Consider the following 24,938-nt stretch of genomic DNA (forward strand, 5'->3'; position numbering starts at 1 on the left):
CCAGAGTACTGCTGGAGTATAGGAGATGATTTGGAGGCTCGTGCTGCCGTGTCATGGCCAGGTAAAAAACAAACCAACCCGATCAAACTGCGGCTCTGGATGGGGCAGCGGCTTTTTCCTTAGAGATTTCCAAGAACGGGCCGTGGCCCTTCTTCCCTGCAAGTCCCGGACAACCTAGGAGGGACTCAAAGGGGTGGACGCCGGCCTGAGATGTCAACCTCGGTGCGGTGAGAGGCAAACTAGAAGAAGCAGTCACTTAACCGCTCACATGCAAACCTTTCTCCCTCCATCCCCATCTGGTATATAGATCATTTCCCCCCCCCCCCCCTCATCATCGCACCCACGCCCGCGGTAGCACGCCTTCCAATCAGCGTTTGAGGCAGCCTCTGACGCAACTTCTTCTTCCGTCCGGTGTCCCCGCCCCTCTTCTCCATCTAACTTCCTGTTCCTCTCCAGAGTGGAAGCGGGCGAGTGAGAGAAATTACGTCACACGGGAGGGGGTGGAGTCAGTGTTGCAGGAAGAAAACGACGGGCGATTTCGGGCCTGAGTTGAAGGTAGGAATGAGGGAGAGGTTCCGTCTCATGGATGGGGAGGGAGGAAGAGTGAGAGAAATGTGGATGGATGGCTGTCTCTTTGTGTGTGACATAGTCTCTGAAAGTTTAAATATTTTTTGAGTAAACGTGAAATAAATTGTTAGCTAAATTTGCTTTGATATTTGTATTGTGGACCCTTTGTCGGTGGAGTGGTATAACTAACTACTTCTAGATATAAGTTGGTGCAAATGTCACCGGTGCCTAGCAGGGTTTCTAAATAACTCCAGGCAACCAAGGGATTCAACAAGGAAAGAAGTATAAAGTTCATTGAGCAAAATTTTGTGATGAACACTAGATATGTTCTTCAGGATATGTACCAGTTTGTAAGGCTGGATGGCATTCAGCGATTGGTAAGCTTACAAAGGTAAACAGGATGTTGTATTTACCATTTAAAATTCATAGAAACTTAGGTTAAATGCTACAAGACGCAAACTATATCGCATGTCTACCCCTAAACCCATATGACTACTGAAACCCAGTGTTTCAACTGACCACATTTGAGGTTTCTATCTTCAGATAAATTAAAGTTCCCCTTTTCGTGTGGTAGTCACCCCTACATACTAGGACAATGGTCCCCTGTCCACAAATACCCTCAATCACCTCCCCCTTACATGTGTCAGCAAATTCCACAGGTATCCAAGTTTATTTATCATTTGATATACCATCTATCAAGGAATAGCTAAACGGTTTACAAAGAGAATTGCTTAAAATACAGCTAAAAAATATTTTAAAAACAGAGAAAGGGGGTTCCAAGACGGACGAAAATGAACTTGACTATAAGGACATGAGGGCATGAAAAATACATAGAGATAAAAGAAAAATGGAGAGGTGGCGGGGAAAGCAAAAGAGGGAAGGGGACGCTTCTAAAGAAGCATTTTTGTTCTGTTTGCTGAGATGAGGTCTTGGTTTGGGGGGGGGGGATGTCTCAGATATCGTAGGTATCTTTAAAGAGGAAAGTTTTAACTTTGGATCAAAATTTTTCAAGTGAGGATTCTAGATTGATGTGTAGGGGAAGGGCATTCCAGAGTGTAGGTGCAGTGACTGAAAAGATTGCCTTTCGAGTGGAGTCGTAAAATAATTTGCAAGAGGAAGGAATAACTAATACAGTGTTCCCCCGGTCGTTCGCGGTCGGTGGTTCGTGGTCCTGGTCATTTGCAGTATTTTTCAACCGTGAACCGCTGACAAGGAGAGGGCAGGCGGAGCGCCACAAGTGCAGGAAATCACTCGCGGTACGCTCCGACCGCCTCTTCCTGCACTAAGTCGGGCCTTATCCAATCAGGAGCTGCTTTGACACACAGCTCCTGATTGGATAAGGCCTGACTTAGTGTAGGAAGAGGCGGTTGGAGCGTACTGCAAGTGACTTCTCTGCGCTCCGGCTGCCCTCTTCAGGCTTCCCCATGAAAAAACGTATTCGCGGTTTTTCGAGATTCGCGGGGGTTCCTGGAACGGAACCCCCGCGAATCTCGGGGGAGTACTGTAGACCCTGGTTGCTGGATTGAAGAGTGCAGGTAGAAGTATAAGGGATCAGATGCTTGTCAATAAAGGCTAGAACATTGGCGTTGGTTTTATAGGTAAGAAGTAGACTTTTGAAGGAGATACGGTGAGTAATGAATAGCCAATGGGCGTCACGAAGAAGGGGGGTTGATGTCATATTTTTTATCTTTGTGAATGAGCTTAACTGCTGTATTTTGTAGGATTTGTGGACATTGGATAAGAGTTGCAGTAGTCAGTGTGCGAGATAACCAAAGAGTGAATGAGAATGTTAATGGAAGGGGGGGGGTCAAGGAGTGAAGTGATTGAGTAAATAAGTTTTAATTTGTAGAAGCAATGCTTGACAACTGAGCTAATTTGTTCATGGAAGGTTAGGTGTTGATTCAAGATTGCCCACAGAATTTTAAGTTTTGTATCTATCTGAATTGGGATGCTAACTATTCTAAGGGGCAAAGATAAGTCTTCTTCATCAGAGGCTAGGAATAGAATGCATTTTGGTTTGGCAGCTGCATGAGTTTTCATGAAATGCCTTGTGGTTGTAGCAGAAAATCTTTGCTCATGGGATTACAAGACTTCCCTTATTTGAATGAGTGGTTGATCAAGGCTTCATTATCTCTACTATCTCAGCATGCCATCAATACATCTGTTCATTTCCTAGAGCTGCACCTGACTCGTACGTTGGAGTTCATAGGAACTTTCTTGGACACTTCTCAAGGCTGAGATTTTCTACCGCAGTAGAGAGTTAGCAATTTCTTTCACCAGTGCCAGTCTCCACTCTACCATATGTAGCCCTGGGCAAATAGTATGCACTGAAGTAAGGAGTGCAAGCTTACAGTTTTAACATTATCAGTGCTGTATGCTAGAGTTGCAAGGCAGCTTTGACTGTCAGAGTTGCACAGACAGTGTGGTAGTTGGAGTAAAAACAAATAGGTGCTAATGGATAACATCTAGAGCGCGTGAACTTGTGACCTAGGGAGTTTTCAAAAAGGCTCATACACCTGGGTCTCCATGGGAACCACAGACTGCGTGCAGACAAGTAGGCACCTCTGAAATTGCCAAGAACCCAGAACAGAAGTTCCAGAAGCCTAAGTAAAATCTATAGAGAAGCTAAGCCAGCTCTTGGTTTTCCTGGTAGGTGGTCTCAGTTTTGTGACCTCACTCTAGAGGAGATTTAAGGACATGATTTGGGCAGGAGATTTGTCTTTTGGCAGAACCCACCAACTGACCAGTTCTGATTTGTAGGTTAGGGACTTTTGGCAGAACCCACCAACTGACCCCTAAATAATAAGAGAACTATAACATCACCTTTTGGAGTATAGGGGGAGTGTCATTCTCTACTACTGGCTTTGACTGAAGGATCTCTGGACCAAGTATAATATCACCACTGGAGTCGGATGACGACCTTGGTAGCGAGATGGAAGAACAAGAAGTTTACAGATTGAAAGGAAAGTTTGTCATTGTGCTGGAGGGAGGCCGATTAACAAATCATATTTGGTGTCCATCAAGTATGCACTGCCTTGATTTGGTACCGATATTCCCCAGCTGCCAGAAATGCAAGGAAAAAGTGTCTTCAATACTCGAACGGAGCAGCAGCAGAGATCAGGCCAACTCATCCATGGGTAAACTTGAGGGAGTTCCATCAACTGTAGGGGACCCCAGGATCCAAGAACCAGTGGAGTGGTTGCAATCCAGAATCAGTTGGTTCATGACAAGTACCGCAGTGGTATCCACACTGTTGTCTAAAAGCCTTGCCGGTCTAACCTTGGAGAGACAGCAGTCCCGCAAGGCCAGGGAAGTGTGATGAGACTTAAGGGGCGAGAGAGAGAATTGCCACGCAAGAGCAGCCAACCTGATGTTGGAGAGTGAATCTGACACTCCAATCTCCGCGGTATCGTTGAGGAGGGCATCCAGCTGTGCAGGATGACCATCAGAAGGAGGAGCTATTGTATCATCACCTTCATCCCCACCCAGTTTAAAAGGCACTTCATTCTGAAATGCTACCTTTAAAAAAACATTCTGTAATAGTTAAATTACTTGAAGATATTTGTGTACAAAAGTCGTGGTGGGAATCTCCATGTCAGTTCTCCAGTCTGTTGGTCTGGCTCAAGATGTACGTTTTAAAAAAAAATTATGCTATGGGGCCCAGGGAAGAAAGCTGCCACTGCAGGGAAATGGAGAGCATAGAGGGTTACTTGTTATATCTATCTATGATGTATACTAGTGTCTCTCAAACTGTGTGCCACGAGAGATTTCAGAATTTTACTATATTTTTAAAAATTCCCTTCATAAGTATACGTTAGAATAGATGACATGTATGTCACATACGCAAGAGTCTGTCAATATTATGAAAGTCTGTGTGCTTAAGGATACAACCGCCCAGACAAGCATATTCTTTGATGTGATTGGCCCTTGAAAACTAGCGGTAAGTAATTTTAGTTGTATTTTTTAAGCAGTAATTATCTTAACTTGAACAGCAAAACAATTAAGATTTTGTAACCATTTGGAGCTTATCTTTTTGAACTTGGATTTTCAGCGCTGACAGAAATTAAATTGAAAAAAAGAGAATGACTGCAGATGATGGATGATGAAGTGCGTGTTTATTTGTTGACTATCGAGCCACGTTTTACAGTTACCCATACATAGCTTAAAGAACTTTAAATAAATAACTAAAATTTAATTTCTTGTTGGCTTTGCAATTTTATAATTTCAATTATAACGTGCCGCAAAAAAAATTTGCCCTGTTTAGTGTGCCAGAGCTAAAAAAAGTTTGAGAGACACTGGTGTACTGTATACATTTGAAATATTGCAAGGCATGTTGTGTGTCATTTTCTGTACATCTGTTTTTGATATGTCTTGTTAAAGTGTAAAAGTATAGATATGATTTGCGGGATGATGTGTAATGCTAACCTTTACCCTTTTGCTGTCTCAGTCATTTTGCCATATTACAAATTCATGCAACCATGATTGCTTTGTCTTTATTAACAGGTACCACTGGGAACACATAACTTACACAGAACATAGAACCTCAGTTCTACAGATTCCTGGCAAGCAAGCATGTTTGTATTTGAGCAGCTAAAGCAAAACAGTTTGGTAAGTTAACTCTTGTTTCTCGGCCAGAACCTGCTGCTTTCAAGTCTGCTTTTTATTCTCTTAATAAGGCTGTGAACTTTTTCATAACCTTTTCTGTTTTACTATGTATTAGGAGTGGAGGAGTAACCCAATGGTTAGTTCAGTGTCCTGAGAACCTGGGGAACTGGGTTCAATTTCTACTGCAGTTCCTTGTAACTCTAGGCAAGTCACTTAATCCTTCATTGCCTCAGGCACAAAATAAATATCTTTATTTGATATGTAAACTGCTTTGAGTGTAACCACAGAAAAGTGGTATATCAAGTCTCATCCCCTTTCCTAGAAATTAAACACTTCATTTAGAGAATGACATGGGGAAAAAAATTGTCCCTGTCCCCGCGAGCTCGGTCGCTGTCCCTGCCCAGTCCCCACGATATCGGTCCCTGTCCCCGCTCAGTCCCTGTCTCCGCTACATCCCAGCAAACCGTCTGATCCCATCTGCACAAGCCTCGAATAGTTATGATTTTATATTGAACTTATTTTATTAAAGTATAAAAAGAAACAATATTCTGTACAGTTGTCATTTTATAAACACAAATAATACAAAGCAAGGATCAACAAAACCCCTGCTCCCCTCCCCTTCACAAATATCCCCTCCACTATTGAGAAAACTGTATAAGCCAAATTATTACAGAACGCTACACAGAAAAAAATCATGCAAACAGAATACTGCAGTCACATATGACAGGAATAGTGTTAGGGGAGTGCAACTAAGGCAACTACCCCGGTCAGAGAGAGCCCTAAGCCAGCTGGAAGCTAAAGCAGCACGGCCTGGGCTTTGCAGTCCCCAGTTATGTCTAACACCAGCTCTAGCAGGATACATATTTCAAATCTGATATATTCTAATCACAAAATAGAAATTTTTTTTCTACCTTTTGTTATCTGGTCATTTTATTCATCACATCACATTGGTCTCAGGCTCTGGTTTCTGTTTCGATCTGTCTACTCTTAACTCACTTGCCAGGGTCTCCTGACCGTTTGACATGTCTTCTTTCTCCATGCTCACCATTCATCTTCCATCTCTGTGTATGTCTTTCTCCCCATGTTCAGCAAGCATCTCCCTTCTCTGTCTCCTGTATTTCCCCTATACCCATCTCCCTGCCTTCATCATCTCACCATTCTCTGATCCCTTCCTCTTGTTTACAGTATCACTCCTCTATATCCTTATGCCTCGCCTGTCCAACATCTTCCTTCTGCATTCTTATTCTCCCCCATATCTAGCCATCTTCTGTGTCCATGCAGATGCAGCACTCCCCTTTTTGTCCCTGTTCCTATGCTCCCATCCACGCCTACCATCTTCTCTCTTTTTGAATATCTTCCTGTGTCCAGCTTCTCTCCTCTCTTGCTCCCTTACACCAATGTGTCTCTCACATTCTCTCTTTCCTCCGTCCCTCCGCTATGTTCAGTATTTCACTCACTCTTCCTTCATCCCCTTGGTTCAGCTTTTCTCTTTCCCTTTCCTTCTCTCTCTTCCTCCCTACAGGTCTAGCCCCCCTCCCATGGGTATACCACCTCTATCCCCTCCCTTCATCACCCAGGTGTGGATCTGGCAGCTCTCCCTTCCCTCCAGCTTCACTCCACCCACCACATGGGCCCAGCACCTGTTTCCTTTCCCCCCAATCCCCAGACTAGATCCAGCAACTGTCTCCCTTTCCTTCAGCTCCAGCCGATCCACATCTAGCAGCCCAAGCAACTCCCTCCCACCTTCGTGGGTACAGCAGCAACCCCCTCCCTCCCATCACTGGTCCAGCAGCCCCTCAACCCTCACACCCTCTCTTCCGATGGCAAACCTGCGAGTGCAATTCCTGGGTCGGCCCCTTCGCACCTCCTATGACGGACATATCAGCCTGTTGGAACAGAAGCTTCCTGCACGTGAGGTTGCTCAGACTGGAACCTTCTTGCCACCGAGTTCCTCCCTCTGACATAACTTCCGGCCAGAAGTTACGTTGGAAGGAGGGACTTGGCGGCAAGAAGGTTCTTGCTTTAGCAGCCTTGTGTTAGACGTGCAGGAAGCTTTCATTCCAATAGGCTGATATGCCCGCCCCAGGAGGTGCGAAGGGGCTGACTCAAGAGTCGCACTCACAGGTTTGTGTGTGTGTGTGTGGGGGGTTTGTCATCCGCCATCAGGAGGGAGGTTGTGAGGGTTGGGGTGCTGTTGGACCGGCATGAAAGGGGAGGGCTGCTGCTGGACACGCGATCATGACGAGGAGGGCACAGAGGCAACTCACAGCTGATACTTCACTGCTGGGACAAGGCCATTCATTTCTCCACAGGGCGGTAAATGGCCTTGTCCCTGTACCCACGTCAACCAGTCTCTCCCCCCCCCCCACATTCCTGTGGGTTACCCGCGGATAACAGTCATCGTGTCATTCTCAGCCTTCATTCAGTGTAAAAGATATGAGAATGAAGGATTGACCATATAATGTCACATTCAAAATAATGATTTTGCTTCAGATTCCCTAAAGCAGCTTTGTGCAAAACATGGTTAGCTTTCATAAACTACAAAAGATCACAAAGAGGAAGACAGGCAAAAATATCTGGAAAAGTTCATAGAGACTGATTGTGTAGTCAGGAATGTAAAGATGCAAATGGAAGAAAAAAATAGCTGACATGGTAAAACAGGGAGACAAGACATATACTTGTAGATCAATAAGAGGAGTTTGAACTGTATGCAGAAGCGGACAAGGAGCCAGTGAAGCAACTTGAGGAGAGGGGTAACATGATCATAACGACATCGGCAGCAGAATTTTGAAAAAATTGAAGGGGAGAGATATGGCTTAGTGGAAGACCCGTGAGAAGCAATTTGCAGAAATCCAGGGGAGAGGTAACGAAAGCGTGTATGAGAGTTTTGTCAATGTACTTGGGAAGGAAGGTCCAGATTCTAGCGATGACGTAGAGAAAGAAGCAACAAGTTTTGGGGTCTATTGGATATGTGAAGTGGAGAGAGATGAGTTGAAGATTACCCCGAGGTTGTGAGTCGACAAGATGGAGGATGAGAGCGTTATCCACTGAAATAGAGAATGGAAGAAGGGGAGAGAGGCAGGGTTAGGAAGAAAGATAAGGAGTACAGTATTGGCCATGTATAATTTTAGGTGGTGAAGAAACATCCAGGTAGAAATGGCAGGCAGGCTGAGACTCAGGCCTAGATTCTCAAAGAAATTTTGAGCATAGAGAGGTAGATTTGTGAGTTGTTAGCATAGGGATGGTACTGGAAGCCATGGGAGATTAGAACGCCAAGGGAAGAAGTGTAGATAGAAAAAAGAAGAGGTCCCAGGACAGAGCCCTGAGGTAAGCTGACCAAAAGCGGAATGGCAATGAAGGAGGATCGTCCAGAGCATATGCTATGGGAAGATAGGTAGAAAATTGAGACAAGAGCCCTAAAATCCAAACGAGGACAGAGTATCGATGAGTAGGCAGTGATCTACAGCAGTGTTCTTCAACCACTGGTTCATGGACCGGTGTTAGTCCACAGAAATTTCCTGCCAGTCCACAGGGTTGACACATGCGTCTGGCCCAAAACTGTGTTCTTCAACTGCCGGTCCGCGGTGTGATTGATGCGGCATTATATTTGGGCCAGCTCCTTCTTCCTCACTGACTCAGTGCACAAAGCCACGGGCAGCGACTCCTACGTGCATCCTGCACCTGAACTGGAAGCCTTCTCTCTGATGTCGCAATGTCAGAGAGAAGGCTTCTAGATGAGGCGCGGGACGCGCAAGGAGCCGCTGCCCGCAGCTTTGTGCACTGTGTCAGTGAGGAAGAGGGAGCTGGCTTGAAGATAACACCGGGGGCAGAATAAAACAGCCAGGCAGGAGCAGGCCAGAAGGTAAGGCATAGCATGGAGGGAGGAAGACAATAAAGGTAGGAGGAATGATTTTATTTTTTAATTTAATGATTGAATTGTGTCAATTTTGAGAATTTACATCTGCTGTCAGTATTTTGCACTAATGTGGAAGAAATGCATTTGTTTCCTTTTCTCTGGGGTTATACTGCATGCAGAGTTTTGCAACTTAGGGTTTGTTTGTACTTTTAGTTTTTGGTCCTATATTTGCATAGGGGTTATCTGTGTTCTGGTAGGAATTAAGGTTGAAGAACACTGATCTACAGTGTCAAATGCCACAGATAGATCAAGGAGGATGAGGACAGATTAGAGGCCTTTGGATTTGGCCAGGAGAAGGTCATTGGAGACTATAGCAAAGGCAGTTTCTGTAGAATGGAGAGGGCGAAAGCCTGATTGAAACGGGTTGAGGATAGCTCGAGAGGAAAGAAAGCCAAGATGACAGCAGTGACCAGCATGTTCAAGTAGTCCTCAGATACAAGCATAAAGGGCAGTTCTATAAATGGGTGTGTGTAGGTGCCCGGCGCCCCACTTTACCAGCCCTCACGCTCATATCCATTACAAATTTCCATGCTGCTTATTGTAGGGGGAAGGGACTTACTGGTGGCTCCCTTTACTTTCCCAACATATGGTTAAAAAGAGCTTTTTACTGTGACTGCCTTCTATTGGCATAAAAAAAAATACAGATGAGATGCAGTATGGACTTAGGAATGCCTTCACCGGGACAGCAAGTTCATCTGACTCTGCTTTGTTCCTTGTGGAGGAGGATCAGTCTCCCAATTTCCCCACCTCTGCCACAGGGAGGCCACGAGATCAATCAGACAGCAGTCCAAACAGTGCATCTAGCAGAGGCAGCAAGGGCAGGATGGGAGGGCAGGAGGCATATGCACAAAAACATGCACCACATCCACATGAGGGAAGGACTCCACTGGCCACAAAACCCTTGCCTTCACGCATATAAATTTGCTTTCTGCACGCATATAAATTTGCTTTCATGCAGCTGCATTTTGCTAGCAAGACCAGAAAATCTCAGTTGCTGGCCAGATGGCTGCACATTTTTTTCTCCTACCACACACACACGGAGCAAGAAGGTGAGGGGCAGGACCCAGACACTTATAGCAACTTTCTCTCCCTGCATGTACTGTGCTCCTTCATCTGTCCTCTGGCTGCTGTACCATCCAACTTCCTGCAGCTCTACAACTCCGACTTGTACCAGTCCAACCTCAGCCCTCTTAAGGGCAGGCCTGGCACAGAGCGCTGCAGTCTCCCAGGTGTCTTCCCAATCCTGCTTGGGATTCAGTAGGGGTGCTGTCATCAGCCTGGAGGGAGGGGGCAGCAGACTGGAAGAATCTCTTAGTAGGCCTATCCCCTGAGCACCTAAGGAGGAGTGAAAAGTCTGGCTCTGCCAGACCTGAAACAGGAAGTTAACTTTGGAGCTCTGCTGACTGCCACCACTATTCACAATGAGAGAAGCATTGCGCCAGGCACAGGAGAGGTAAACGAGAGATCTGTTAATAGCAATTAACTATTTTATTGCAAAGTATTTAAATTTTAAAAAAAGCACGTTGTATTAATTCTGCAGCCATAGAACAGTAGTAAATCAGTTTCTAAAGGAGCTGCATTTAATTTTGCAAAGGTCCTCCCCCACCCCCGAACATCAGTAGAGGGGATCATCCCACCCCTCGAACTTCAGTGTGGACAACATTGGGTGTGGGTGGAAAAGAAACTGACTAATCCTAGATTTGGTGAAAATTTGTTGAGGCTTAATCTAGTTAGAGAGATGCTTGAATTGAGTATTTTGACTACTAATTACATTTCCATGCTTATTTATCCAAGGCTCAATTCTGCATATATCCCCTAAAAAATTGGTACCGATTAGTGCAGCACTAAGCATGATTCTATAAAGATTAGGCGTATTGTATATAATGGTACTTAGTGACGCCTTAGTGGCATTAGGCGTTGCTGTGCGACTTTTTAGGCGCACCATATTTATGCCAGGATTTTTTCTTGGCCTAAATGTGTGCGCTTAAGTCAAAATCGGCCGCATAATCCGAAACATGCCCACTTTTATGTAGGTGCTTCCAAGCTGTTTGCCTAACATTCAATTTAAGTCCAACTAATATTAATTGTGAGGTGTTAATTGTCAGCACTGATTTGGCCTATTAAGTTAGGTGCCTACATTGACTAGGCGTGCCGATATACACACCTATCGTTAGCCAGACATTAAAGAATTTGGGGTTAGTGCTCTATAGGTTGAATTCTTATTAAACCTGATGCCTATTTTAAAAACTATTTTGCTTTTTTATTAGGATTTAACAGGTTCTGCTTCTTGAATTTGAGGATTTTTAACAGGAACCAGTTTTTGGAAAATATTTTCAAATTTAGTGGTTACCATGAGCTCTGGAAGTCTGTTTGTTGAAACAATAAGAAAACTTGGTTATGAAAAAGCAAATAAACTTAATGGTGAAGATTTTGATTGGCTGTTTGAGACGGTTGATAAGTCATTTTTGGAGTGGTTTTGTGGAAATATAAACGGACAACATGTGTTGCCTGAAGAAAAACTGATAGCCTTTAATTCTCTTAAGGAGTCTGGCAAGTTTATCTTAGATGAAAAAGCTTTGGACGAGGTTCTGAAAACCTGCAAATCGGAATCGAAAAACACTTGTAAAGATGAAGTGGCATTTGTGAAGCTAGAGGATGAACTTCAGGCACTGCAAAAGGTAAAAAGTAAAAAAATTCAGCAGCGTAACAAACTCCAAATGATGACTGCTTCTACTAGCCATATGTCTTTGGTGTTGAAAGATCAAGAGGAAGAAGTGACCAAAGTTCTCAAAGACACCCACAGAGCTCTGAATGCTATAAATATTAAAATAAATAGTGAACTTCAAGCCCTTATTGAAAGTGTTAAGATGCTCAGCTCATTCTTCACTGTTTCTGGAGGGCAGGATAGAAGTCCTGAGATAACATTTTTGTCCCAGCTTGTGCTAGAGAAGTATTTGTCCCAGGAAGAACAAAGCACTTCTGCACTTACTTTGTACACTAAGAAGCAATTTTTTGAAGGAATAACTGAGTTGGTTGAAAGTTCAAATGAAGAGAATTTTCAGCTTGTTGATATCAACAGACCCTCAATCTATGATGAAAGTATTGACATTCGTGAGGAGAGACGGCATGAAATGGCCAGGTTACAGTTAGCATATATTTGTGCTAAAAACCAGTTCATTCATTTAAAATCTAGGAGTGAAAGCGTAAAAATTGGCCTTCAATGGGCAGGGCATAATATTCATTCTATTCAAAGCAAGGTACGTGTTGGTGAGTAAATACTACTTTTTAAAACTTTCTTGTAAGATGTGTTAATTGTTAAATTGTTTTTTAAAAATATTTTGTATTTCCAGCACAATAGGAATGGTATGCTGAATTTTAGGGTACTTTGTCCATTCTTGTGAGCATACTGTAGAAAGATGTCAATCACAGCTTTTGAAACCACCTCCTTCTCTTAGGAGTCTGCTTCCCCCTTCAACTTCTCTTTCTGCAGGTGAGCATAAAAGGTGTCTTCTGATCTGCTTGGTTACTTTCTTTTTTATTTTGTAATAGTTTGGTGGTTTTTTGCTCTAGTCGTGGTCTTTTTTGTGAAATCAGGGATCTCTTTTGATAATGGCCTATACCTGTGTGGAGAGGAGACATCAGGCAGGCTTAGTAGGCTCCCCTTCAAGGGAGAGATGCTTTTTGGCAAAGGCCAGGATGATCTTATGGCCAGTTGTAGGAATGCCACAAAGGAAACACAAACACACAGTCTTAGAATTGGGAGGAGGCGCTGCAAATGAATGGTCTCTCCCCCTTTTTATTGAGAATCATAGCTCCATTAATTACTTAGCTAATGCTACCTAATGTTCTACAAGGTTATAATTTCATAATGCATTTACAGTGAGGATTAGACCAAGGTAACTTATTGTTTATCTATTTCATGTGCTTCACAAAGCTACTATCTCACGTGACATATGAATACATAATAACAGTTACAATAAAGTGATTCCCAGTGTGTACATTTCTGATATGTCTCCAATCTTACTATGGCATGTGACAATCCAAAAGTTATAATGCATATTTCTTAAGGTTTCTTGATTAGCCTTAAGTCAGGGTCTGCTTTGGCACATAGGCAAAGTCTGATAGATAAGAGATAAGATAAGGGTAAACCTGTGCAAAAGTCTTGTGACAATATGCTAGTATTTTCCTTTACTTAAAATGGTGGCTAGAAGCCAGAACTGGATCTCCTTTTGGGGTCTTGATGTTTTCACCAGTATGCTTCAGGAGGCTCATCTCAGAGATTCTATCAAGATTCCAGACAGAGATTTTCTGGAAGCCAGAAAATTCAAAATGCAGGTTCCCATGCAACAATGGAAGCCAAGAAACCACAATATCAGGCCTCCAGCCACCCTTCAGAGGCCTGGGAAGGCATAACCACAGATCTTTGGGTCTTGGATATTGTTAGAGAAGGTTACAAGATACAGTTTGCATACCCTCTGTCTGACTGGTTTGTGGATTCTCCAGCGGGCTGACCGTATCGGGCGGTCCAAGTCGGGGCAAAGTTAAACAGATTGCTGGATATTCAAGCCATAGAACCATTTCTGGAAGAATACTTGGGCTTGGGCAGATACTCAATATACTGTACTTTGTTATGCCTAAGAAAAATTCTAAGGACTGGAGCCCCATTCTGGATCTCAAATGTGTCAGTGCTGCCCTGAGGGTTCCATTTTTCTGGATGGAGACGGTGAGATCTGTCTTATTTACTTGCCTCCTCCAATCAATAATGAAAATTTATCAGAATTGCAATCACTTCTTTTCGATTTCGGTTCCTCCACTACTAACCCTTTAATTTTGGGAGATTTTAATATTCATTTTGATGACCCCAAGAATTATCAAACCAACATTATTCTTACGCATCTTAATCATCTTGATTTACACCCTTTAATATCTGAACCCACACATCACCAAGGACATACACTTGATATGGTTCTTATCCCTTCCTCATCAATAACTAACTATTCATTAAATTTCTGCTTAGCAGTTCCTTGGTCAGATCATTATCTGTTATCAGTTTAATATAAACTCAATTATACTAATCCCCAATCCTTCAAACATAAAATAATCAAATTTAGAGACTTCAATAATCTGTCTTCTGAAATAATATTGGCTGGAATTCCATCTGACTTTTTTGATTTTACATCCATCTCATTAGATGATTCGGTTCAACTTTGGTCAAAAAACACCCTTAGGCTACTTGATAAAATAGCGCCCCAACAAACCAAAATCTTCCCGGCAAAGAAAACCATTAACCCATGGTATACAGCTGAACTTTCCCTTATAAAAAGACAATTAAGATCTCTTGAACGCAAATGGAGAAAAGACAAATCAAAATCTAATTATGAGTTATTTAAAAAACATTCTAATTTCTACAAAATAAAAATAAATCTCGCCAAAACAAAATTCTACCCAGGCTTAATTCAAAAAGCTCCAAATTCTGCTACTTTATATCGAATATTAAATTCAATTTTTTATTCTGACAAACGGAAAACACCAGCCATTGAGACTAACCTCACAGCCCACGAACTTGCCTTATACTTTCAAAAAAAAATTGAAGAGATTAGAACCTCTTTCAAAATAAACTCTTCCTCTAAATATGATCATTTATCACCCGATCACATTTCATTCTCTTCTAAATGCTCTTCCTTTAATATCCCAAGTCTTACGGAAATTGAATCTATCATCAAAACCATTAATATAAAAGGTTCACAAACCGATTCTATTCCTCCTTTTCTCCTAAAACGATATTTTTGCATTTTTGGTCCAATAATACATACTTTAGTTAGTGAAAGTTTAAAACAAGGCATTATGCCAAATGACTGGAAACATTCAATTATTTATCCTATTTCAAAAAATCATAAAATTAGTGCTGAGGATTGTGCAAACTATAGACCCATAGCCAATATCCCATTCTTATCCAAGTTAATGGAGAAGGTGGTCTATAACCAAATTTCTGACTTTATCGAAAAAACTAACATTCTCCACCCTAATCAGACTGGTTTCAGGCAATACCATTCCACTGAACATTCTTTAATAGGTATGACTACCTCTATTCGTTACTTTCTGGACCATCATCAGCCAGTTCTTCTAGTCTCCTTAGACCTTTCATCAGCTTTTGACACGATCGATCATGATTTATTAATACATAGACTTCAAACAATAGGCATCACGGGCCAAGTTCTATCCTGGTTCCAATCTTATTTCTCGAATCGTTCCTCAACTGTCTCTTTTAACAATACAATTTCTGATACTTTTTCTACAACGCATGGTGTTCCTCAAGGTTCTATACTATCTCCTCTCTTATTTAATATATTTCTTGCTCCTCTGTTGACATTATGTCAATCAATTGGTTTCAATACATTTGCTTATGCAGACGACATACAGCTTCTGCATCCTATAGATCCTAATAACCCTTCTGATATAACCCTAATTAACACAAAACTTGAAAAAATTCACCACTGGTTAATCAATAACCGATTAGCATTAAATATCAATAAATCCAATGCACTGCTCTTTCCTTGGAAAGACAACCCTAAACTTATCTTGCCAATCTCTATTAATGGACTCCCTTTGCAAGTTGTACAAAAAACCAAAATACTCGGTGTAATTTTGGACCATAAACTCTCCTTTCATGATCACATTAGCAGTGTTATTAAGTCTTCTTTTTTTAGACTGAGACAGATACGCTCTATTTCTCAGCTATTTAGCAATGACTCATTGAAAATTCTCATCCATTCTTTTGTTATTTCAAAATTAGATTATTGCAATGCTTTGTTTAATGGTATAGCACTAAAAGAAATCAAACGTCTTCAGATTATTCAGAATACAGCTATCAGACTTATTTCAAAAGCTAAAAAATTCGACCATATAACTCCTCTTCTTAAGGAAGCCCACTGGCTTCCAGTAGCCCACAGAATAACTTACAAACTTTGTTTGCTCACATTTAAATCTCTTCTGTTTAATACTCCGGCCTTTATTCATAAATTATTAATCCCTTATTCCTCCAATAGAACCCTAAGATCAGACCAACAGCATTTACTAATGATTCCCTCGTTAAAAATAATAAATACGCGCCGTCAGTATATTTTCTCAGTGACAGCTCCCCAAACTTGGAATTCTCTCCCCATCTATTTACGTGAAGAAATCAATCTAGACAAATTTAAAAATAAACTTAAAACTTTCTTATTTAACGATGCTTTTGTAATCTAATACCATTGGTTCCTTTTAATCAATGTTCAACAAAATTTTGGACCTAACTGTCTTTTTTCCTCACATTCAACTATTTTTCATCCCATCCTTTTGTGTTTTCCATTTTTGGTTTCCCACTCTGCTCAATTACATTGTAACTTCTTCCCCTACCTTCCTTTTGTTTCCAGTTTGTCTAGTTATCGTCTGTGTCAAGTCAGTTTTTAATTGTTTTAAAATTTCTTTTATCCTGTAATTTTTATTCATGTGTAAATCGCCTTGAATATTGACAAGGCGATTAATCAAATAAATATTAAACTTGAAACTTGAAACTTGATTGCAGCGGTCTAGCCGGGAGAGTTTCTAGCTGTCCTGGATTTGAAAGAGGCCTTTCTCTACATTCCAATTTTCCCAGCACACACAGAGTTCCTGAGATTTCACGTGTTGGAGAATGAAGTTTATTATTAGGATTTTACATACTGCCTATCAAGGTTATCTAAGCGGTTTTACAATCAGGTACTCAAGCATTTTCCCTATCTGTCCCGGTGAGCTCACAATCTATCTAACATGCCTGTCAATGCTCAGTACTATCTTTAGGCTGGTAACAGCCTTGGACATCCAAGATGATGATAGTGGTAGCAGCTCATCTCCGCAGGGTGGGCTGGCTGGCTGGTTCATCCTTATCTAGATGACTGACTCATCAGAGCCCCCTCTTGAGAAGAGGGAGAAAGAGCAATGGTGGCAATTGTGCAAACTTTGTAGAGTCTGGGCTGGATTGTAAACTTTTCAAAAGAGCCAATTGTTAACCACTCGTTCTTTGGAATACCTAGGAGCTCTCTTCAACACGGTGGAAGGACGAGTTTTTCTACTAGAGGCACGCAGACAGAAGCTTAGGGGACAAATTATGAACCTCCTGTAGTTGCTAGCACCTACAGCGTGGCACTGCCTACAGGTTTTGGGCTCAATAGCTGCTGCCATAGAAGTGCCCTGGGCAGTAGTGCATATGCGTCCATTTCAGGATGTGCTGTTGTCTTGTTTGTTTCCCCCCAAAGAGACTCCTTACAGGCCCCTCTTCCCTGGACAGAGGCAGCCCGCAGCAGCATGAGCTGGTGGCTCCACTCACAGTCTCTAGCAAAAGGGATTCCACGTCAGATCAATTTTAGGGCTCACACTTACAATAGATGCCAGCCTGTTCGGCTCGGGGGCGCACTTCAGTGGTCACCAGGTGCAAGGGAAATGGACACCATCCAAGCAGAAATGGTGAATAAACAGGCTAGAACTGAGAGCGGTCCACCTGACTCTGAGAAATCTACAGTCAGTGCTGGAAAGCAGAAACGTAAGAGTTTTCTCAGAGAGTGCCACAGCACCAGAAACACATTGCTCCAACTAGAGGTGAAACTACTTTTTGCTTGGGCAGAAAAGCACCTGCTGGCCATCTTGGGGCACATGAAGCCGGAATGAACAATGTGCAAGCAGACTACCTCAGCAGACAGACATTGGACCTGGGAGAGTAGTTGTTGGCCCTGTGAGTATTCCAAGACGTAGGATATTGGGGGCATCCGACGTTCAATCTGATGGCAACGGCATGCAACAACAAAACACCTCGGTTTTTCAGCCGAAGATACGAGATTGGAAGTGCAGAGCTGCTATATGTGTTTCCTCCATGGCTCCTGATAGGCTGGGTGATCTGTTGCATAGCATCTCACCCAGGGAGAATGATCCTTGTGCCCTGGATTGGCCCAGGCATCCTTGGTATGTGGATCTAGTATGCATGCAAGTGGACAAATGTGTCCAGCTCCAGGTGTATCTGGACTTGATCACACAGGGGCCGATTGCTCTAGAAGATCTGGGTCGCTCCAGTCTTACGGCATGGCTCTTGAGCATGTGGATATTCAGAAGTGGTCATTCCCACCCTATTGAAGGCCAAGAAACATCTATTCTTTCAGCATATGCCAAGGCATGGGATACTTTACAGTTCTGGAGCAATAAGGAGAATCTGGAGCCCAACAAAGCCCCAGTATCGTTGGTACTGGCCTTCCTTCAAGAAGGCCCGAGCAAGGAGTTAGCAGTGGCATCCCTGAAGGTGCACATGGCAGGCCTGACTTGCTTTATAGGTCGAGAGAGACGAGTCTCCCTGGCTTCTGACCCATACATTAGATTCTTCAAAGGAGCTCTGAGGCTCAGGCCGCCAACCCAAGATCCCTTGCCTTCCTGGAATCTCAACATCATGTTAGAGGATCTTTGGAGGAAGCTTCTCTCATGGATCTTATGATCAAAGCGGTATTCCTAGTTGCAATTACCTCAGCCAGAAGAGTCTCAGAATTGCAAGCTTTGTCGTGCAGGGAACCATTTCTGAGAATCCCGGAAATGTGTACAATACCTTCCTTTTTGCCAAAGGTTGTTTCATCTTTTCACATCTATGGGTTCTAAGAAGAAAGACAAGGCTTTCAGGCTGCTGGACATCCACAGAGTTCTCTTGCCTGGAAGTGACTGAGTTTTCGTCTATCGAACCATCTCTTTGTCCTAACCAGAGAGTCAACCAGAGGCAGACCAGCCTCCAAGGCCACTATTTCTCAGTGGATTCAGACAACGATCTCCTCCATCTACATTGTCTGTGGCAAACAATCACCAGTGGGGTTGAAAGCATATTCAACTAGAGGAGTAGCTTCCTCTTTAGTGGAATTGAGGATGATACCTCCGGAGGAGATATGTAAATCTGTGACATGGTCTTCCCCAAATAGTTTGACTGAGTTCTATAGGGTGGATTTGGCAGTGCATGAGGATTCTGCTTTTGGATCCTCAGTACTGAAAGCAGGCTTATCTCTCCTACCCTGGTCTTTGGGGGCTGCTTAGGTATGTCCCTAAAGTTCATCATACCATTCCTAATGCACTGGATAAGGAGATTAGGTTCTTATCTTGATAATATCTTTTCCAGTAGATAGAAATCGTATGCTGACCCCCTCCCCACCCAATAATTTCTGATGTGCCTGTTTCTGCCTTATGCTTTATGATAATAGGATATAATCAAATTTTAAATAAACTTGAAACATGGTCCTCTCCATAGATAAGACTTTTCTGCCAGTTGGTCTATTGGTTCAGAATCAGTTTATAAATAGAATTTCAAGAGATAATAGAGTTCCACTAATATTCACTAATATTGTTGCTTTTATTTGATGTGTTTTTACTGTTCAATGGTAATCTTTCGTTTATACATTACAGTTTTATTATTGAGTGTTATAACGCTATATGAGCAGACTAGAACCTTGATTTTGGAGAGTTCCCTGTGTCCTTCCTTCTCGTATCTTTTTACTCTAGAGCTCTTGCATGCTTTGGAATGAACTGAAGGGGGCAGCAGACTCCTGGGAGAGGAGGAAGAGGTTTCAAAAGTTGCGCTTGACATATTTCTGCAGTATGCTCATGAGAATGAATAGAGTACCCTAAGATTCAGCCTACCATTCCTATCTACTGGAAAAGATATTATCAAGATAAGAACCTAATCTCCTTTTTTTGCCTGTTTATGTGGGATTGTTTTTGCTATTTTACAATATCCTTATTTTGATATTTTTATAGCATGTCTTTCTTCCTCAAGCTTTTTATGTGGTTAGGGAGCACATCCAATCTACAGTGGCTCTTTCTGAGCCAATGACAATCTTTGAAAATGTGTTCTTAAACTGCTACAAAAAATTTACTGAAAATTAATTTTTGTAGAATTTTATTAATGATTGTTTACTTCTGATCAAAGATTTCACCAGAAATTATACATTGGCTCTGAGAAAGCACAGTAATTTACTGTAACGGGTGTTATCTCGGGACAGCAGGCAGATATTTTCACATGTGGGTGACGACATCCATGGAGCCTGGTATGGACAGTGTAAAAGCGTACTGTCTCTTTAAGCTTTAGAAAGCTTTGCCTGCCTGCACCGCACATGTGCTGAGTGTCTTCCTGCCCGATGTTGGCTCGTGAGGTCGTCTATTTTATGCCCAAGTAATTAAGCCAATCAGGGGAGGTGGGTGGGTTGTGAGAATATCTGCCTGGATAACACCCGTTACGGTAAATAACTGTGCTTTATCCCAGTACAAGCAGGCAGCATATTCTCACATATGGGACTCCCTAGCTTATGAAATGGGATGGAGAGAGTATTGGCCACTCAAAAGGTAGATATATTGTTCTATTTGAGTAGACAGAGCAAGGGAAGAAAAGAGAATAATAAGTGGCATACAATCTGTCTTCCAAAAGAGGAAAGAGTAACCATGAAAGAATAGCAACGTGCAGGGAGGCTCTAAAAAGAGGAGACAACCTCAGAACGGCAGGCAAGTCCGAGTATAGGTGAGGGACACCAGAAGACTCAAGGGGAAACAGTAGAAAGGGTAATAGATAAAATGGCACATACAAGAGTGCCAGATGAAAAGATTCTAGAAAGCCATTCATTTCCTCTTGAGAAGACAGGAAATTAAAGGGAAAAACAAAAAGAAAAGATGGTTCCCATTGAACAGACTATTGTAGGATGAAATGGAGAACAAAAGCATAGAATAGAGAGAAATTCTGTACTATGGACAGTAGAAGAGAACTGAAGACAGACTATCTGACTGAAGATTGTCATATATAAACAGTTCTGCCAATGAGCTCTGGAATAGAGAATGACATGGGGTAAAATTTTGTCCCCGTCTCCGTCCCGTCCCCGCAAGCTCGGTCCTTGCCCCATCTCTGTCGACCATCTGATCCCATCTGCACAAGCCTCAAATAGTTATGATTTTATATTGAGCTTATTTTATTTTTTCTCAATAAGTTTTTATTAACAATTTATAGCAAAGAATACGCAATTTGTATACACTCCAAAATATAGCAGAAATTATAGAACCATAAAAGCTCTTCCTAATACACAAAGTACCCTCTCTAAACCGTGGTGTACAAAAATGTGTCAAACCCCTAATATGTTTATCTTAACACTATGTAAACACCTTAGAACCTATAAGATAGCCACTGTGTGCTGTCCCGGCAAACAAGTGCAGCTAGCAATGAAGATAGGAGCAGCCAGGCTGGATGGAAGACGGTGTCCGACGGTCGAGGTAACTGCCTAGGATCCCCGGCTGACCAGAAAAACTTCCCTCTAACATCAGAGGGAAGCCCTCCAGTTGGCAGAGAGGGGCCTGGTGTGAGGATGGGGGACTGCCAGACTCACGGGCTATAGGGAAGGAGGGTGGCGGGTGGGCGGTTGTAAGGGCGAGGAGAGTTTGCCAGTGCTGATCCGAAGGGGAAGGAAAGGAGGCAACTCAGCAGATCCTTTACTGCGGGGACAAGGCCCGTAGGGCCAGAGGTACTCAACACGTGGTACAGCGCCAGTTCTGTATGTCTAGTGACTTCCTGCTGCCGTTGCGTATCTCCCCGGACTTCTGCCTTCCTCGTCTTCTCTCCCCACCCCTGGACCAGCAGCAGCAGCTCAATGTGCGTTTAACTTTGCCACACAGCTGTCACTAGCATTAGTTTAGATGTTCCATCAGGCAGCCTCGGGGTCTTTGCTAGGCCGGTCTGCTTCGATGATGCAACTTCCTCTTTCGTCAGAGGTGGGTAGGCCTAGCAAATTTGGCTGCCGTGATAGATGTGTCATCTGAATCCATTTGAAGTTCCTCCCAAAAATCTCCTCCGAATTTCATCTCAATCAGTCCATAGTTTCACCTGCTTTCTTCCCAAGATCACATTGTCACCCTGGTAAAGCAGCTCTCCACACCTTGGACTGTAAACATGCTCATTGCATATTATTTGGATAATACTAAACCTCATAGAAATACCACTCAACTCTTTATATCATTCAGTGCTAAGAGACTTGGAGCTCCTGTCACCAAGAGAGCCATCTGCACTTGGCTAGTGAACTGTATCTCCTCCTTATATACTTGGGTTGGACTGATGCTTGAAGGCCGTGTTATAGCTCATAATGTATGAGCTATGTCAACTTTAGTAGCCTATTTTCACTCTACTCCTATTGAGGATATTTGTAAAGCAGCCACTTGGTCCTTACTACATACCTTCATTTCCCACTGCCTTTTAGAGAACCATCCAGATGGGCCAGTTGGTTTGGGCAAGCTGTTTTGCAAAATTTAGGATGAAATGCCAACTTTACCTCAAACCCTTTTGGGTTTTGCCAGGCTCATGTTTGTTCACTGTAACCCTTTTCCTAGAGGCATAATCCTGGCAGCTTGAGAGTCCCACATGTGAGAGTTATATCTGCTTGTTCTCAGAGAACGCAGAGTTACTTACTTGTAGCAGATGTTCTCTGAAGACAACAGGTATATATTTTCACAGCCCACTTACCTCTCCTAGTGGGCTTTTTAGCTTTGTTCCTGAACAACGTCAGGCGGGAAAGCACAGCACATGTGTGGTACAGGTAGTGCTTAAAATTTCAAGTGACAGTACACTTATCTGTTTGTGCCGAGTTCCGTAGATGATGTCACCCACATGTGAGAATATACAGTATACCTGCTGACCTCGGAGAACACCTGCTATAGATAAGTAACTTTCCTTGTTAGAACTGTGTTATAACAACATAGCACTAATTGTTATAGGGTGCAAATTACTGAAAATGGAATGTTGGGAGAATAAATAAAAGTATTGCACGTATATTTTATTTCTCAGGCTTGTTTACCCCTTCTAATAAAATTTTTTCTTTTAAAGCAGGCAGCTGGCAAAGAACAACACCTGGAGACAAGGATTTCTAGCTTAAAAAATGAGCTGTTGCTTTTAAAAAGTCAGGTGGACCAAATTAATAAAGAAACTCTCCCTTGCCTAGTGAAAGAGAATGCACAGTTATTAAATATGCCTATTGTGAAGGGTGATTTTGATCTGCAGATTGCTCGACAAGACTATTACACATCTAGGCAAGATATGGTGTGTGGTCAACTAATAAAGCAGAAATCATCCTTTGAGCTGCTTCACCTGGCTTATGAAATTGAATTGAGGAAACACAGAGAAATTCACCGTCAGCTAGAAAACCTAATTCAGGAGTTGAAGCATAGCAGCAAAGGATTAGAGAAGAGGTTAGATATTTTGTTGGATCCACTCATTCAGTATCCAAAACAAAGAAACACTATTGATTCAAATGATGCCACTACTCACAGGTATGTATCTTAATGACTGTTTGCTCTATTCATCCTTTATAATTTAGGTTTGGGCCCCTCCAAAATCAAGGTGTTATCTTCAGCTTTAGATGATAGGGGTCTTCAGGCTTCACCAGTAGAAGCCCTCCCCCAACCAAGCCTGCTGTATTTTCCTAGGCTGACATTACGCTGGCCTCCCTTCTCTCCTGGCACATGCATGTTTTTTAAAATGAAATCAAACGTGCAATGGAGGCCTGCCCCCTCTGCATGCACAAAAACCTAGCCTACAGAAGAGGCGAGCCTCTCCCATGTATGCTCAGTTTTGTGTAACCTGATCATGTGCAGGGATGAGGGCCTTGTTTGGCCAGGTGTTAGACAGACAGACAGACATATACACAGACACACACATAGACAGACAGACACACACACACGAAAGTAAAGGTTGACAACGCAGAAACCCCTCTCCCAAAAACAAATTAAAATAAAAACAATCCCAAATTGAAGATTGGCAGGAAAGATGCGCACTCTCCTGCTGCAAGACACAATCACCCAACACTGCTAATTCCCCCTCCCTCCCCCGGCAGTAGGAGAGATGCCCACTCCTGCCGCCATGCAACCCTCCCCCAACACCTGTAGGCAAATTTATGGATATAACTTAATTAGTGCAACATAAACATATCGTATGCATATCTCGTTTCTAGGATATCCCATAATTGCACCCAAGGATTTGGATTTATGCCAACTTATACGAATACAGAGACCAAAGCTATATGAAATATTTTATTATAGATATAAAAATATATATTCACAAGCCAGCAGTAAATAATAACTAATTATTGTTCACAATATATCTGAATACATACATATATTTCAGCACACAATTATTACGCAGTAATCACTAAGTAAATTAGTAAATATGACTAATTCTTACACACAAAGTAATTCCTTACAATACTAAGTCCTGATAATAGCAGCAATCTATTATAGCTTATCACCAATGGGACCTAACCTTCCTATCCATAACCAATACAATTCTTTGTAGCCCAGCTAAAAGAAGAGAATTCATTTTCTCACCCTTAGATTATGCCTCAGCGAATCCTTTCTTTCTTCGTCTTAGAAAGAAAGTTGAGCTTCGTACGGTCAAACGGAGTTGTATCACAGGTGGAGCTGTAATATATATATCTGCCAGAGTTCCTTTTGTAAACAAACACTTCCAGAGATGTCTAAAGACAGTTCTGCGTCTTCACTCTCATCCTAGAGCAGGTCATAGTAACATAGTAGATGACGGCAGATAAAGACCCGAATGGTCCATCCAGTCTGCCCAACCTGATTCAATTTAAAATTTTTTTTTTTTTTCTTCTTCTTAGCTATTTCTGGGCGAGAATCCAAAGCTTTACCCGGTACTGTGCTTGGGTTCCAACTGCCGAAATCTCTGTTAAGACTTACTCCAGCCCATCTACACCCTCCCAGCCACTGAAGCCCTCCCCTGCCCATCCTCCTCCAAACGGCCATACACAGACACAGACCGTACAAGTCTGCC

General features: G+C 42.5%; 1 protein-coding gene across 8 annotated transcripts in view; it reads left to right on the forward strand.

Annotated features, from left to right (window-relative positions):
• The first annotated feature begins 434 nt into the window (after window positions 1-434).
• HAUS3 (HAUS augmin like complex subunit 3) overlaps window positions 435-24,938 on the forward strand; it is a 48,707-nt gene continuing 24,203 nt past the window's right edge. The window contains exons 1-4 of one of the 8 annotated variants that reach the window (XM_033950809.1): window positions 435-555; window positions 5,071-5,175; window positions 11,632-12,345; window positions 22,977-23,419. In XM_033950809.1, coding sequence (XP_033806700.1) covers window positions 5,140-5,175; window positions 11,632-12,345; window positions 22,977-23,419 — 1,193 coding nt within the window. In that variant the 5' untranslated portion in view covers window positions 435-555; window positions 5,071-5,139. The other 7 variants (XM_033950773.1, XM_033950800.1, XM_033950781.1 and 4 more) reach the window with 7 other exon arrangements.

The sequence above is a fragment of the Geotrypetes seraphini genome, chromosome 1, assembly GCF_902459505.1.
Source record: "Geotrypetes seraphini chromosome 1, aGeoSer1.1, whole genome shotgun sequence".
Taxonomy (NCBI): Eukaryota; Metazoa; Chordata; class Amphibia; order Gymnophiona; family Dermophiidae; genus Geotrypetes; species Geotrypetes seraphini.